Here is a 14946-nt window from a genome sequence, read left to right as displayed (position 1 = left end):
CGGAGAGGGGAAAAGGGAGAGGCCTGGCTTGCAGGAGGACGCTGCCCAGAGTCGGCCCTGCATTGAAGGCAGAGAGTCTCGCTCCCGTCTATATTTAGCACAGGGACCACAGATTGTAAGGAGCGCTCGGGGGCCTTGTGTTCAGACCGGGAAGAACTGCTGCCATCCGTCTCAGCGCCCGAGGCCAGGCACGATCCCGGCTCACGCCAGGGAGAGAGGAACGACGGGGACCATGTCCTGTGAGTGCACGTTTACTTAACACATGTACAGTTCAGATCTCACTCGTTTGGAGCAGCAGAGATGAGAGGATAGCAACCTGAGAGCATCCTGCACGTCCATACCTTGTTGAGTGTCATCACTGCGCTTATATCCACTTAATGGTGGGTTCTTGTTTACAGCAGTTCCTCAGCTCGTGTCTTTTCTCCTTCCCTTAAGTATCTGAAAAGGGCACCACATGCCCCATCACCATCTTCCCACTTTTGCAAAAAAAAAAGAAAGAAAAAATAAAGCATCTCTTGTTTCTCTGGACAGGACTGACATTCAGCCCAAATGTCAAAGCTACTCAAGACATTTTTGCAAGCTCGTTTTTACCTTCCCCATCTCCAGCACCTCCAGGACTGTTCGGGGGATTGTCAGTGGTGACTGATGAGGGGCTGAGCTGTTCAGACACCACAGTCTTCTCAAGGGGTGACAGGACTCACACATCAAGCCATGTTGAGGTGTAGTTAAACTCTCTTCTTCAGGGTGATAATACACTCAATACATTCGTCATGAAGATCAAATATTCGTGACATGCAGGCTGGCAGTTTCATTGCTCACAGTGGCTGCGGTCAGCTTGACAGCCTGACAAGCTTCACTGCAGTCCCTCTCCTGATCCTGCAGGATAAATCACTTCTCCTCTGTGCATCTGGAGAAAAAGACCTGGGCTGAACATGCCATTGTTAGGAAATTTGTCACTTCCTGCTGGTGACACCTACACAGGTGCTTAAAACAAGACAGCTGGATTGAAAAGAAATTTAATCTTGACTGCAGCCTGAATTTGATTCAAATATAGCTGATAGGGGTATTATGTCACCCAATAATGTAATACTACCAAAGGTATGTATTTTTACTTGGAAGGTAAATAAAGATGATGATACCGTTTTAGTCATGTTAGCCAATTGAAAACACAAACCTCACTCATTACATGTTACAGAACATAAAAAAAAAAATATATATAAATAAAATTTCATGCTTTTTTCATGCTGAAATTGTCAATGTTTGGGCTCAGTTTAATCCATTTATGCTAACACGACTTTTCAAAAATCACAGCACGTTGTGGCTGACTTGGGTTGTGTCTGGTAGTTTATTACTTATTGTGACAATAACTACATTAGAGACCAGCATCACACCAATTTCTAATCCTTTTAATGGGATTATTTCCATCTTAAACCAAACAGGTGGACGTGGTCTTAGCTAAGGTGCTCGTACCCCTCAACACTCTCATCGGTGTTCAACACGTCCGAAAGGTTTACGGACTGACATCTGTCATCTTTGGCATCCTGCATCATTCCTTCCCTTTGCTTTTATTTGGTCATGTGACGGTGACCTTTGGGTCCCCTCCGCCTGCCTCCAATCATCCCACAGCCTGTCCATCAGTCACCGCCCGCACAGCGTCGCAAACAGACGCACCAATCACTCAAACATCAGCAAATCTCCACCTTAGCACCACTCTCAACCCACAGACAGACAACTGAGTCCACCGCAGTCCATCCGCCCAACTTCTACATACCACCTCCATCATCGTATGAGCCCCACAAGCCTTCAACAGTAACAGAGTTGTGAGGATGTGGTTTCTTTCAAGGTCAGAAAAGGTATGGATGCATCTTTCTCCGAAACACAAAGACTTCTTTTATTCTGACTTACACCCGATCAATGACATCATTTTTTTTTTTTTAAAAAGGCTTCCAAGTTATCTTACTCTACAAAAACAATGATAATTTGTACATTTTAAAAAAAAAACAACAAAATACAGGAAAGGAGATGAGACACAACAAACTTCTGCCATCTTTGACAAAGCTGCTACAGCTGCTTTCTAAAAACCAGTGACAGTAAGGGCTGTGTGTTGTCATAGGTTTACATTAATCCAAAGATTCATCCAGATGGTCTCCCCTTTCAACAATTATTGGTCTGAGGATTAGGAAATGGGAGACAAGCAAATAAGAGAGCAATGGAGTCTTTGGAGATTGAGAATACTGACTGTGTAAACCTGAATCTATAAACATGTTGTATGGATTCTGTGTTACTGTGGTCAGATTGTACCCCAAAATGTCCTTCACAAAGCAGGATTTGCAGTTGAGCGACTTGTCGATGTTTTGGCTGCAGGTTGCGGTTGGTGTTGCTCTCTCACATTGGGTAGTTAAGCACCACGTCCTGTTTGGCCAGCTCCAACAACATAGGATCGTCGAAGAACTTGCTGATACTCACATCCTCGCTCAAACCCTGCACAATAACAAACACACACCATCAGTCATGCAAAGTGATACACGGGTAGAAGTGACAAAATGGTAGAAAAATAGCTCACCTTGCGCCTTCTGGTCTTGATCATGAACTCTCTGGCCAGGTGGGGGGCAGGCTGAGGCTCTAGAGGCCTGATCACGATACTCTTGTCCAGAGGATCACCGGGGACAATCTGAAAGGAAATATAAACAATAGTTAACCCACAGAGGGGGAGCGAATGGCAACGACGGCTGGTCAACACAGGAAATCCCCGCAGCCAAGCACAATCTGAGAGGCAATATGACAACATGAAACACGCATCACATTCTGAGCTTTAACAAACTGAGTGGACACTTCTAATAGTGGCCCTGACCTTTCGCCAAATAACTGATTCAGCTGCGAGTCTGGGCCATTGTTACTGAGTCAGGAGTGCATCCATCAACACAAACAAGCAACCTGTCACAGCCGTCAGCCCCTCAGATTGTAACCAACGTGGCATCAGTGCAGAGCTGGCAGGTTGAGTTAGAAGTGTTCACGGGCTTGTTAAAATGGATCACTAAATCCATTTTCTTAAGGAGCTTATGGTACGACCTTCACAAAATGATCTCATCGTCATGGATATCATACTGTGTTCACCCTTAATGCAAAGAGAGAAGGAAGAGAAGTCCTGTCAGGAATAAAAAGACATTCATAGCCTTGAGGACAGATTAAAAAATAATCAATGGAGTGGCTGAAGCCCAATCTGAAGCTCTGGCAGTCCACAATCGCACCAATATGAAGGAACAATGCGGCCTCGAGTTTAATGGGGCTAACAGCACAGTTCAACGATTCCTGTGTTACTCACATTGTACAAGACAGTAGGACAGGAATCATTTCTGTCCGGAGTAGCAGAGCAGATTGTTGGTGGTATCAGGTACAAGCTCTGTAGCCGCCCTTAAGGAAATAATTTATAGAGGTGAAGGTGACTGGTATTTGGCCTCAGGAATGCCTCGTGGGGAAAAACGTACATCTTCTCTTTAAGGACTGGGCGATGCAGGAATAAATCACCACACCGGAGCGCATGATGATGACAGTTTGAGTAGAACGCTCGGTTTCTGCTGAATTTCAGGAATAATCCCAGGAGAAATCGGATTTAGTGACAGCACTGCTTACTGTTAAAAGCTTGATATTCAGTTTTACCAAACAAATTGTGTGCCACGACACGACTGCAGCGACTGACAATAAGTGATACGTTACAGTGAAAAAAAAGTGGCAACAAGAGTTTAACAGATCTATGGCTGTAAAATCCCAACTATCATTTTCATTTATTCTGCATTCTCCCCAAAGGTTCGCTCTCAGGCTGCATCCTTTTTTTCCAGTGTTTGGACAAGCACGTAAATAATTCATGCCAGATTCTTGTCGAACACTTTCATTTCATTTCCCAAAGGAATAACAGGGGGGATAAAACATTAAATATTTGCACTGAGGAAAACCTCTTTTTCCTTCCAGATGACTGACTTTGCTGTTAAGTATTAATTCTCCCTAAGTGGAGTAAATATTCTTTGACACAGCTCTGCAGAGTGCCGACACAAACGCATGTCAGACAAGCCAGGCAGAGTGAGACGGCCACATTAAGCCTACAACTTAATGACTCAACACTCCGCTCTACTCCACATCAAAACCGATTCAGCCGAAGTGGCAGACGTGTGCACAAGTTAGGTCACTCTGCTGCACAAGCTGCCAGTTCTGTCTGCATGTGAGTTGGTGCATGTGAGCAGGGGTCACGCTAACCAAATCTCTTCCATCATGGACTGCGTATTTGTTATCCAGGTGCTGACAGCACAAAATCCATTCTTTTCTTATGAGGCTTCAGCAGCCAGTTGGTCAAACTAAAGGTGGGGAGGGGCACAGTATTCATTTTACAGTCTTCTGAGTACCGAATTCCCCCATTTTGTTTCCATAGATGTTTTCTCTTACTTAACTTTGGAAAAAGCCCGCTTGTATTGTCTGACTGAGACCGTTCAAGTGTCATTTTCAAGTCAGATAATGTTCAGGATGCACCGAATGTATGCGCATTTTGTTCCCAGATCACTTCCACTCAAGCCGCATGAAGAAAAGATCTCCACAGAGGCGGTGAGTGGTAACTTTTGAAGTGTACAAATGTGAAGTACATGTCAATACTGTTTAAAGATTTGGGGGGAAAGAATGCGTACCTATCCTTTAACACATTCTGATATTCTATTTCGCTGACAATTTATGTGTATTTCCGATTTTCACTTTACAGTGATTGGAAATACCAAAATAAAATCCAAAAATAACTAAATATATGAAACGGATGCAACTGAACTGAATTAAACTGAAACAAAAAATTTCAACTCCGCTTTGAAAACACAGCTGCGAAAATAAACATTTCTGAACGTTTGGGCAACACTTGGATGGAAAGCTGGCTTGTGCACCTGCCAGTGGTGGAACACAGACAGAGCGAAGGCCTGTCCTTGTGTGTGTGTGCGAAGGTCAGTCTCAAAGCCGAAGGAGTCGATGGCTGGGATGAAAGCCTTGATGGTGTAGAGAGGAGAGCCCGGGATGGGAGCGTCCTGGGTGACGTGACCCCTGTTAGAAGACAAACGTTTTTAAGAACTCAAACTCCCTGTATTTCAAAGATAACCACTGCGTTTGTGTTGTGGAGGTCTGAAGAAATACTGTCAGCGCGTGGCATTTCTGAGGCTGATAAGAGGACAAAGACAGCACACCAACCTTCTTCGTGCCAGCACTGTGTATACAGCAGACACACAGTCAGCTGGAGCCTGGACCTCCACAAAGTAATAGGGCTCCATCAACCTTGGAGTGGCCTGCAGAACAAGACAGATCAACATTAGGGCAAGGACAAAAGCCTGGATCACAATGCATGGCCAAGTCATGTACAGCTGACCAACAGATTTATGAAAGGGGTAGTGAAGGAGCCAAAGGAGATGAGAGAAGAAGCCAAAAGTGCGCAGGGGGAAACGTTATCGCGCTACAATTAAAAAGAACGTACATCAGCAAAATCCTGAACTGTAATCACTGTAATGGAACATTAAAGAAAGTGAGGATGAAAGGGAAGTCTGGAGGAGCTAATGGAAGAGGAGAAGAACAATAGGCCTGAGGGGGTGGGGCTCACCATGAGGAAAGCGGAGTACACCACTCTCCTGGCAGTGGGGATGACCTGGCCTCCTCCTCTGTGGAGAGGCTCCTGAGCAATGACTGCATCCAGGATCTTAAACTTGACATTCCTGATGGCTGAGGTCAACAGAAAGACTTGAGTTATGGCAACAGAGCAGTGACGAGGATAATACATCTTCCTTGTGCTCACGTTCCAACAGCGAACTTACGCTCATCACACAGAGGCCCCTCCCTGGTGCCCCACTGGAAGCCCTGAACGATGCTGTCTTTGACCGAGCCGAGCAGCGCCTTGTCCACCTACAGAGGAGGAAAAAAGGAAGTCAAGATTTAGCTTCAAAAAAGTCATTTGTGTTCACCATATACGGGTTGTGTAAATCCTGGTTAACAGGTGTGCTGTGTAGATAAAGTGCAAACAAATGCAGTTATTATTAGTGTGTCGCTCCTACAGCAAAAATGATGACTGGTTAGTCAAATTAAATCAAGTTATTTATCACAAACATTTCCTGGATGTAGCTGCTCATGTGGGAGGATTTGCTGCTTTTTACTGTTTGTGACTGAAATATTTTGGGGTTTGGTTGCTGATTTGATAAAAATCAGAGTCAACATTTACACAGTTAATTAAATTCATAGTTAAAAACATATGTAATATTTGTTAAGGCTCTATATGCCTCTTAAGATTTGGAACGCAGCAGTTTATCAGTTAAAATTTTTTTACCAGTTACCAATAACAAACTTTACCATAAACCTTTCACCAGACAAACAAGCAGCCCTGCTCGGCTGTGATTAGGCAGCCTGGCTGGTACGAAACTCACTTCTGACGGCAGCGTGTCATCTACGAGGATGTTTGGTCCCGTGGTGTCCGGTCCAAAGGCCCAGATAGACCTGGCGGCCAGCAGATCCCAGTCGTACTTTGTCTGGAAAAACTCTCCCAGCTTCTTCCTGCCGTGAGGAAACAGAACAGCCACTGTTTGAAAGTAGGTCTGCACATTATGTCAGCGGGAACATTAAGAAGACCGACTGATCGGGGGGGGGGGGGACAGAGGGGTTAATGGGGAGGAGGAGGAGGAGGAGGAGGAGGATGAGGAGGAGCAGAGCGCAGGGTTTAGTTTAATGGTGTTTGTGTGTGTGTGTGTGTGAAGTATGTCACTTCTCTGGCGTTTCTGCTGCATCCTGGCACCGCTGGGTCCAGATGGCCTAACAGATGAGCCAAGTAGTGACAAGAAGTCACTCATGAACAGAGCACACATGGGGAGGGGAAAATTCCTGCATGCTTTTAGTGCATGATTCAATTACCGTGAGTGAACTGATCAATATGCTGAGGAGGATTTTTGCTGAGGACACACTTGTCACCATGCACAGGAGGCTGTCCTTTACTTTGCTTATATTTCCAAATACAGAGACGTACAATTTTTATATAAAGAAAAAGGTAAGTAATGAATCTTGCTTTTATATTCAAATTTTCTTACACTTGCAGTTTTTAATGCCCCTTTTGACCTGACAAAGAAGCAGAAATCCACGATTACTGAAATGGTCCACATGGGTCGATCCAGCCTGACTCTGAAGCTTATTGTTACACTCTTCTGCCAGTTTTCAAAACTTACACAAAAAAAAGAGACCTAAATGAAATCAAAATTAAATTAAATAGAAAGACATGGCAGGCCGAGTTAAAGCACCATTATCGCAGCACATAGTTGTCACTTCCATACTCAAAATTTAAAATGATTGTCAGGCACATCAGAGTGTGTGCAGCTCTTGTTCCATGAATGAAAATTGGGTAGCACACCTATGGAGTTAAGAGAAAGATTACCCACGAACCCAAAGACTGCACTTACTGAATTACTATTACAGCCCTGGGCATTTCTATACGTCTCTACCCTCTTCAGTGGCAGCAGTTAATTAAGGAACCCGTCATAGTTCTTACATGCCTGCTCATTCATCTCTGCAAGCTGAGGGAGTAATAAGAATGAATGATCGGTCAGAGCGGCTCTGAAATACGGTGAAATTAATGCGACGTCAGACAGATAGGGGAAAAATGTATGGATGCATCCAGCATGAAGGGCACATTATATCATTTCAATTAATTAAGACATCATAAGATTAAAGTTCCTATAGTGTGATGGAAATATCTTGTACATTGTACCTGTTCCATGTGATCTGCACCACTTCGTTCTCGATGTCCTCAGCCAGCCCCTTCTCCAAGGGCTCAGCAATCATGGTGATCTTATTCCTGTCAATCACATCACACAGCCGTCAATCACTCGTTCCGGGCTGGGGAGACACTCGGCCAGAGGGAAGGACCAACCCTGACAGAGACTCTAAAACCCTGCACAAATTTAACTCCCAACTACAAATACATCATCTAACAGCTCATGTAAGAAAGGATTAATGTGGAGATGCGAGTTTTGACTAATAATCTATTAAAGTGAGCTTTCTTGTAACCGCATTCATGTAGACAAGTCTGAAAAATGCTGTTTGCTACACACTTTTTGTTGGGCGTTTCAGCAAAGCACTTGAGTGATGATGTCTCGACAACTGTTTCACAGAAGGTCACGACGGGGTCAGCAACCTGCAGATAAAGATGAGCATAATTACACAAAGTTTCCACTCCTGTGCAGTGCTTTCAAGTTAAGGCTGTTTTTATTCTAAATAATGGAAGTAAATGACATCTATAAATATTTATTATAAACATTATTAAAATCCAAGCATTAATTTACTATCATCACATTACTACACTGCTGTAATATTACTTACATCATGCTAGTTTTATTTGTCAAACTGTACTTCAAAACTGACAAAATTAGTGGGTGAAATTTTCTTCCACTGCACGAGCAGAAGCCAAAACACGCTGTGTATTAAAACAAAGCAGCAGTGACAAAAATTACTTTAATGTCGATCTCAGAGTACATCTTGCGCAGGTCGTGCATGACGCAGTCCAGGTAGAGCTCTCCTGTCCCTAAGATTACATGTTCTCCAGACTCCTCCACCTGAAAGACAGACACACATATGGACAATCATAATTTAGTTCAGCAGCTCCATACTCATTGTTATGATCAAATTTATCTTGTTTCAAACTGTGCAAAATGTCATTTCACTTGTTACCTGGATATTCAGTAGTTAAACTGCTATGCACTGGACCCATTACTGCACCTGTGTGGTGAGACATACCTTTGTGGTGAGAGACGGATAGCTCTTGTTGACCTTCCTCAGTCCGTCCAACATTTTTGGCAGCTCTGATGGGTTCACAGGCTCCACTGCAATCTTAATAACTGATGCAGTGTTGAACTTCAGTGGCCTGAAAATCTGAGCCTGTCAGAGAAAATAAAAAATGTGAACTAAGATGTTTCTGATTAAGTGTTTTGTTTTTAATAGATTTCATTGTCATTTCTCTTATGCCTCACCTCTTCGTTCCCTCTGGGTTCTGTGATTGTGGCGGTCTTGACGATTGGCTGGTCACAACCTTCGATGAGAACCCAGTTGCCAGCAGGCACTCGATTCACTTCAATTTGGTATCTAAAAATGCAGATGGAACAGTAAGATTTAATACTAACAGTGTTTGATTTCTGGCTCTAAAAACTTGCCCTGCAGCGTACCTGGCAACTGAAATCCAGAGACGGCCCACGGTGCAGACCTGGGAGTCCTCCTCATCTTCAAGGGTGTAGTTCTCTCCTAAAACCTTGACAGGCTGGCCCGCCTGAATGGTCCCGCTCAGCACCCTGCCAAACGCATGAAACTGAACCCCATCCTCTGTGCTGTACATCTTAGTGGTGTGGCACATCAGGGGACCCTGAAGGCAAGAAACAGGAGGTTTACAGGAATGAGGGATAAGAGACACAGAAAACAGGGCAGGAATGTTTTACTGCTGGAACATAACACTTCTTTCTAAATAAACATAAGAGGGCTCAACCAAAACTTTTCGACGTTGTCTGAAATCGGCTTATTTGACAGCTCGTTCATTGCAAGCCAATTAAAAACATCATATCTGCTGCTGAGACTCCTGCTCTGCCTTCTATATACTCACATCAGGGTCGCATTCTGCCATGGCCTCCCCCAGCTCAGAGTCCAGACCTCCTGTGTACGTGTGCTCGATCTTGTTCCTGGCACCCTCATGTGGTGAAGGGATGTGCTGCACGCACATGTCTACAAAGCCTGCAAGGAAGCGATTCACGCTTGACTTAAAACTACAATGATGAGCAGACACTTTGAATGAAGCAGTAAGATGGACACAGTGCCTCTGAGAGTCTCTGCAGTATTGATATTATTTATTTAGACAGTGCTTTAAAAAAAAATTCTTCACATTCAATAACAAAATCATAATACAATCACACAAACAGATTAAAAACAATAAAGCTTTACCCGTGAACTCTCCAAAGAAGCGGTTACAGACGAGCCTCAGCAGGGGTCTGATGTTCAGCTTCAGTTCCTCTTTAGTCAGGTGGATCCCCAGCTCATCCAGAACTCGGGGGAGAGACGTGTCCACATCCCCAACCACCTAGACGCAAAGAGGATCTGGATGAGGATTACACACTGAGGTCTACAACTCAGCCAGAGCCAGGTGGAGCCTGAAGGTGGTGCGCTAGCCGTGTTGCCTTATAACTCATTTGAGAGAATATATGTGAGACATGTCCAACCTGTGAGAGGATCTTGTAGAGAGGCTCCAGGATAAACTCCACAAAGCTGCGCTGAGAATTACTGCTGGGAGCTTTCTTTGTGAACTTGCGGCTGAACAGAAGAAAAGAAGAGAAGAGATAACAAAAGAATGTGTTAAAGGAAGAGTCTGACTTTTGCATTTATTAGCATTTGGTTGAAAACCAAACTAGTTACTCACGTTTTGGGGTTGAAATAAATGTCCCCCCAAAGCCTCTTAGCAAACTCATTGTAGTTAATGTCTCCTGCACCACAAAGATAATGCTTAGTTAATATCTCATTACCTGTAATTAGGCATGACATAAGAAAAAGATGAGCTGGTTCACTATTCATGAGAGCACAAGTGGAAGAGTCGTCTCACCGTAGGTGTCCGAGTAGATCTTTGCAAATGACCCCAGCGTGAAACAGATACTGTACTGAGAGCTGGCGAAGCACACATTTCCAAGCAGAGGAGACACCACCAAGTTCTCATCTGTCGAGTATGTGCTGAGAAGAAAGAGAAATGTCCAACCATGAAGTGTCTGATTTTGGCACTACAGCAAAAAGTCAGTATGGTTACACAAAGAAGAATATTCTTTAGTCCTTTACAGATAATTTTATGGATCAACAATGTACACAATGCCTTTCATTCAATATTACAGCTCTCAATGAAAACTTAACCTGTCAATCTGCAGCACATCATCATATTCATGCTTTCTAGACAGTGTAGACATTAGGTTTAAAGTATTACCTGAGCAAACCATTGACCTCATCCACTATGTGGCGAAGTTTATAGTAAGCATCTGTGGGCGGCAATTTGAGCTCCACAATGAGTCGGTCCACCTTGTTGATGCAGATGGTGATGGCCATACGTTCCTGAACTGCATGTTTGATGAGACGCTCTGTGTTCAGCATGACCTGGTGCACAGATACACAAAGGTCTGGCTTATAGGAAAGCAGGAGCAACAATAACACGTGCAGAGAGAATGCAGGAGTGGGCGAGGATGTAACAGGAAAAAGGAAAAAAAAAGGCGACTCACTCCCTCTGCTGCGTCTATGAAGAGCACAACACCGTCTGAGATCCGGATGCTGGATGTAACCTCATCAGAGAAGTTCACATGGCCTTTGATGGAGACAAGGTTTTAGATCACTTTCTGTTGTTATAAATCAAAACATACATTCAGGAAATCAAAGAATACAGTTGCAGCACAATACCTGGTGTGTCCATAATGTTGAACAGGTAGGATTTGTCTCTGGAGTCTGGCAAGACCAGTGTGACAGGGGTACTTTTGATACCAACTCCTCTCTATGGGAAACAAAAATTACACAAGATGTGAATCACCTGCATTGCAAGTTAAACATAATTCTATCATTTTGAAACTTTTGTTAAACTGATCAGCTCTAATGACAAGGTCAAGTCAAGTGGTCAAATTTAACTGTATTCTGTCATGGATGATGTTTCCATGTATACTGTGCCCTGCCATTCTAATATTTGGTAATCCAGTGTATTTTAGAATGCAGTGAAGCGTCATCATTATGCCACAATGCAAACAAACCACTCACCTCCTGTTCTGTGAAGAGGATGTCTGTGTATCGGAGCTGCAAAAGTCAAGGTCATGTTAGTATCTGCTCTCACACAAAGAAGCATAATGAACTGCAAAGACGTGCTTCTTATTAGAGTCAATACTCACGTCCACATCATCTCTCTTCCTAATTTCTGGATGTGTTTGTTCAATCAGGCAGTCCACAAAACAGGTCTGAACGGAGTAAACAAATTCATTAGATCCCCAAGACTCACACACAGGTTTAAAGTGTAACCATGTTATTAGCATATGCTCCAAAACATTCCTATCCACTTACATTTTTCATCTTAGGAACAGACGTTCTCTTTGGCTAAATGTTCCAGAGGAGCCCTGACACATGGCTAAAAGAGAAACTGAGCCAGAATGAGCCATGGCACAGACTCTTACCTTGCCGTGGTGAAGGTGACCACACAGAGTGACGTTACGGATTAGCTCAGGACCATCCATCAAATCTGCAAGGAATCTGCCAAGAGAGAGGAGGAACATCTCAGCTTGAAAGACTAAGACAAACAGCAGATATGTACTGGGACGTACACAAGGCTGAGTAAAATGCTTTAACAGCACTTTTCTCACTGCAGATAACTTACTCCATATCATAAACAGTGGCAGGTAACTCTTGCTCCATCAGGGTGAACTGCCTGTTCTTCACAGGTTTGATGATTGGCTCTGAGGAGAGAAAACAGTAGCTTTTTTGTGTGTTTACCTTCAGAGCATATGACTTATGAGCACTCACACTCGAGTGTGTGAAAACATGTGTGTTAAGTAACAAATACTATGTACTTTAATGTAACTCTGCAAATACAGGTCACAAGTCTCTTCATTGAATCAAACCTGTGAGAGGTTGTGTGTCTTCCTCTTGGACAATAGTTTCCACTTCAGGCCCATAAACCTCCTCTGCTGTAGGATAGTACTTCTTGTCCTCATGCAGGACCACCTCCATACCCGGGACATCATCATCAGCATCAGCAGGTTCATCATCATCGTCATTTTCACCCTGCACAAGGAAAGAGTTAGAACCAATAAATATGACATTTAGCAATTCAGGGTACTAATTAGCACTATGTAATCGGTGTAACTGTTTACACCGATTTTGAACATTACTTCGTCAACATCTCTGTCCTCAGCTTCCAGATCATCTTCATCATCGTCAGAGTCCAGTTCTGGACCGATGTAGTTCCCAAACTCGTCATACAGATCAGCCTCCATCTTGTAGAGAACTGAAAGAGGGACAAGGGTTAATTAATATTAATCAAATTCATATTACGTTCTGTCATGCGAAGAGGAGACACGATATTAACAATTTAAAACGCACATTTTTTCATTTCTCTGCTTCTCTGTTTTATCAACGACTAGAAATGTTTAAACATTAAGTTTGCTAACAGTGACTTTACAGTCTACCTAAACGTTAAAAGTTGCAACGTGAGTCTACATCAGTAACTTGTTTTGTTCACGTCTCCTTAAAAATGAATACTTGTCTTGCAATGTAGCCCTGATAATTTCCTAAACGCAGTAAATAACTAAGCATAGGCTAAATCAGCTTACACACAAACCTTGTGTTTTAAACGCTACCACAAAAAGTAAATGCTAACTGTGCAAGTAGCACAACACGCGCCGCCAGCTGAATTGCTATTTATTAAGTATGCACATGCTTCCCGTCGCCAAAAAAAACAAAAACGATTTAGCTTAAAGTGAAAGCTTCTAACGACTACGAACTACTCCTTTTCAAATGTCAGCAACGTCCTTAACAAACCGAAAACTAGCAGTTAGCTAGTTAGCTAACAAGTAAAAAATGAATGACCGTAGACGACGATTCAGTTACGTTGTTGTTAGCGATTTAGCTGACGATAACGTACAACACAACACTATATAACGTACTGGTTGCAACGCTCACGTACCTGTATTCTGGGATAATGCACTCGGCAACTATTATTTTCCAAACCAGGTAAAAGTTGGATATGTATTCAGAAGATAAATAATTTCTCAAAAAGCGCCATGCGCACGAGAAACTGCTTCCGGCTTTCTTCTTCTATTGCCGGCGTCGAGAATTAGACGTTATACGCACTATCGCCCCCACTGCAACAGTGCCGTATCGACATTCCAAAGGACCAGTATCGCTTCAACCAAAGAAGCAAACAAAACAAAACAAAAAAACAAAAACAAAAAATAAATAAACAACTTTTTGTTTAACATTCTAAAATTATGTTACATATATTTCGGATGTAACACATCTATGGCCACACTCAAGATGTAATTGAACGCCTCTGTCAAATATTACAGTTTTATTTTGATTGCCTCAAACGGAAGTCTTAGTATGCTTTCATGTTTACTTTGATGTTCGAGTGGCGGGTGGTTCCCTACTTGAGTGAGTGAGTATATCCCACATGGCGCTACATTTCATACGGTGAGATTTTCTTAACCGTGTGAAAAATTAATTAATTGACAGAAATAATTAATTAATTAACAGAAATAAGCTTTAAATAAATACAGTGTCTCCCCAACACATCGTACAGTATTTTCCGGTGATGACTTTAACAATAAAAAGCCTAAATTTTCTGTAACTGTCATTACACACTGTGGCCACAGGAGGGCAGTGGACATTCACTCCTGATAAGACTCTCTTATCATAAAGTCCAGGAGGTCATAAAATCGATAAACCCTGAAGTGAATCCTGTTCTCTTAATATAACAGCTTATTACTCAGCAAAGAGTAAGTGTTTACCCTCATTAGATTAATAGATATATAATGGGCATTTTATAATGAACACTTAATTCAGTTCAGTTCATTCAACCAAATGAGCACTGCATGCTCCTAAAATTAAATTAAATGTAGTTAAATTATTCAATTAATGATGTATATAAGTATTTGAATGCTAAATATACCCTTGAATTACATATTACAGTTTCAGAGGCAGAAACTCACCTATTACGACTGATACCAAATTCTAAAAAGACAAATTTACCCCTCAGAAAACTGTGGACTGCAATATGGGAAAAGCTGTTATAACTAAAGTCTATAACTTTATGAGCATTACTATTTTTAGTTTTGGATTTCTTTGAGTTAAATCACTGTCAACATGCAAGACTGATATGTAGTTGTGGTATGCATGGCTTGTGGGCTAAGGACA

General features: G+C 42.6%; 1 protein-coding gene across 2 annotated transcripts; it reads right to left on the bottom strand.

The window, feature by feature from the left end:
• Positions 1-1866: 1866 nt before the first annotated feature.
• Positions 1867-13874, bottom strand: eftud2 (elongation factor Tu GTP binding domain containing 2). Of its 2 annotated transcripts, none has more exons than XM_046415867.1 (28): positions 13718-13874; positions 12924-13039; positions 12654-12816; positions 12410-12488; positions 12210-12285; positions 11931-11996; positions 11803-11838; positions 11455-11545; positions 11280-11362; positions 10991-11157; positions 10622-10746; positions 10442-10505; positions 10245-10335; positions 9970-10105; positions 9635-9762; positions 9207-9400; positions 9015-9126; positions 8782-8922; positions 8499-8600; positions 8100-8182; positions 7757-7843; positions 6429-6555; positions 5826-5913; positions 5615-5733; positions 5212-5306; positions 4914-5067; positions 2564-2671; positions 1867-2481 (listed from the first exon to the last, which is right to left on the bottom strand). In XM_046415867.1, the coding sequence occupies exons 2-28, from the start codon at positions 13026-13028 to the stop codon at positions 2386-2388; spliced, it is 2916 nt and encodes a 971-aa protein (XP_046271823.1). In that variant the 5' UTR covers positions 13029-13039; positions 13718-13874; the 3' UTR covers positions 1867-2385. The 2 variants fall into 2 exon arrangements, with proteins under 2 accessions (XP_046271823.1, XP_046271824.1); XM_046415868.1 differs by lacking the exon at positions 13718-13874 and adding an exon at positions 13373-13512.
• Between the last annotated feature and the right edge of the window lie 1072 nt (positions 13875-14946).

Source organism: Scatophagus argus, chromosome 16 (genome assembly GCF_020382885.2).
Source record: "Scatophagus argus isolate fScaArg1 chromosome 16, fScaArg1.pri, whole genome shotgun sequence".
Classification (NCBI taxonomy): Eukaryota; Metazoa; Chordata; class Actinopteri; family Scatophagidae; genus Scatophagus; species Scatophagus argus.
This window is presented reverse-complemented; position numbering and strand designations above follow the sequence as displayed.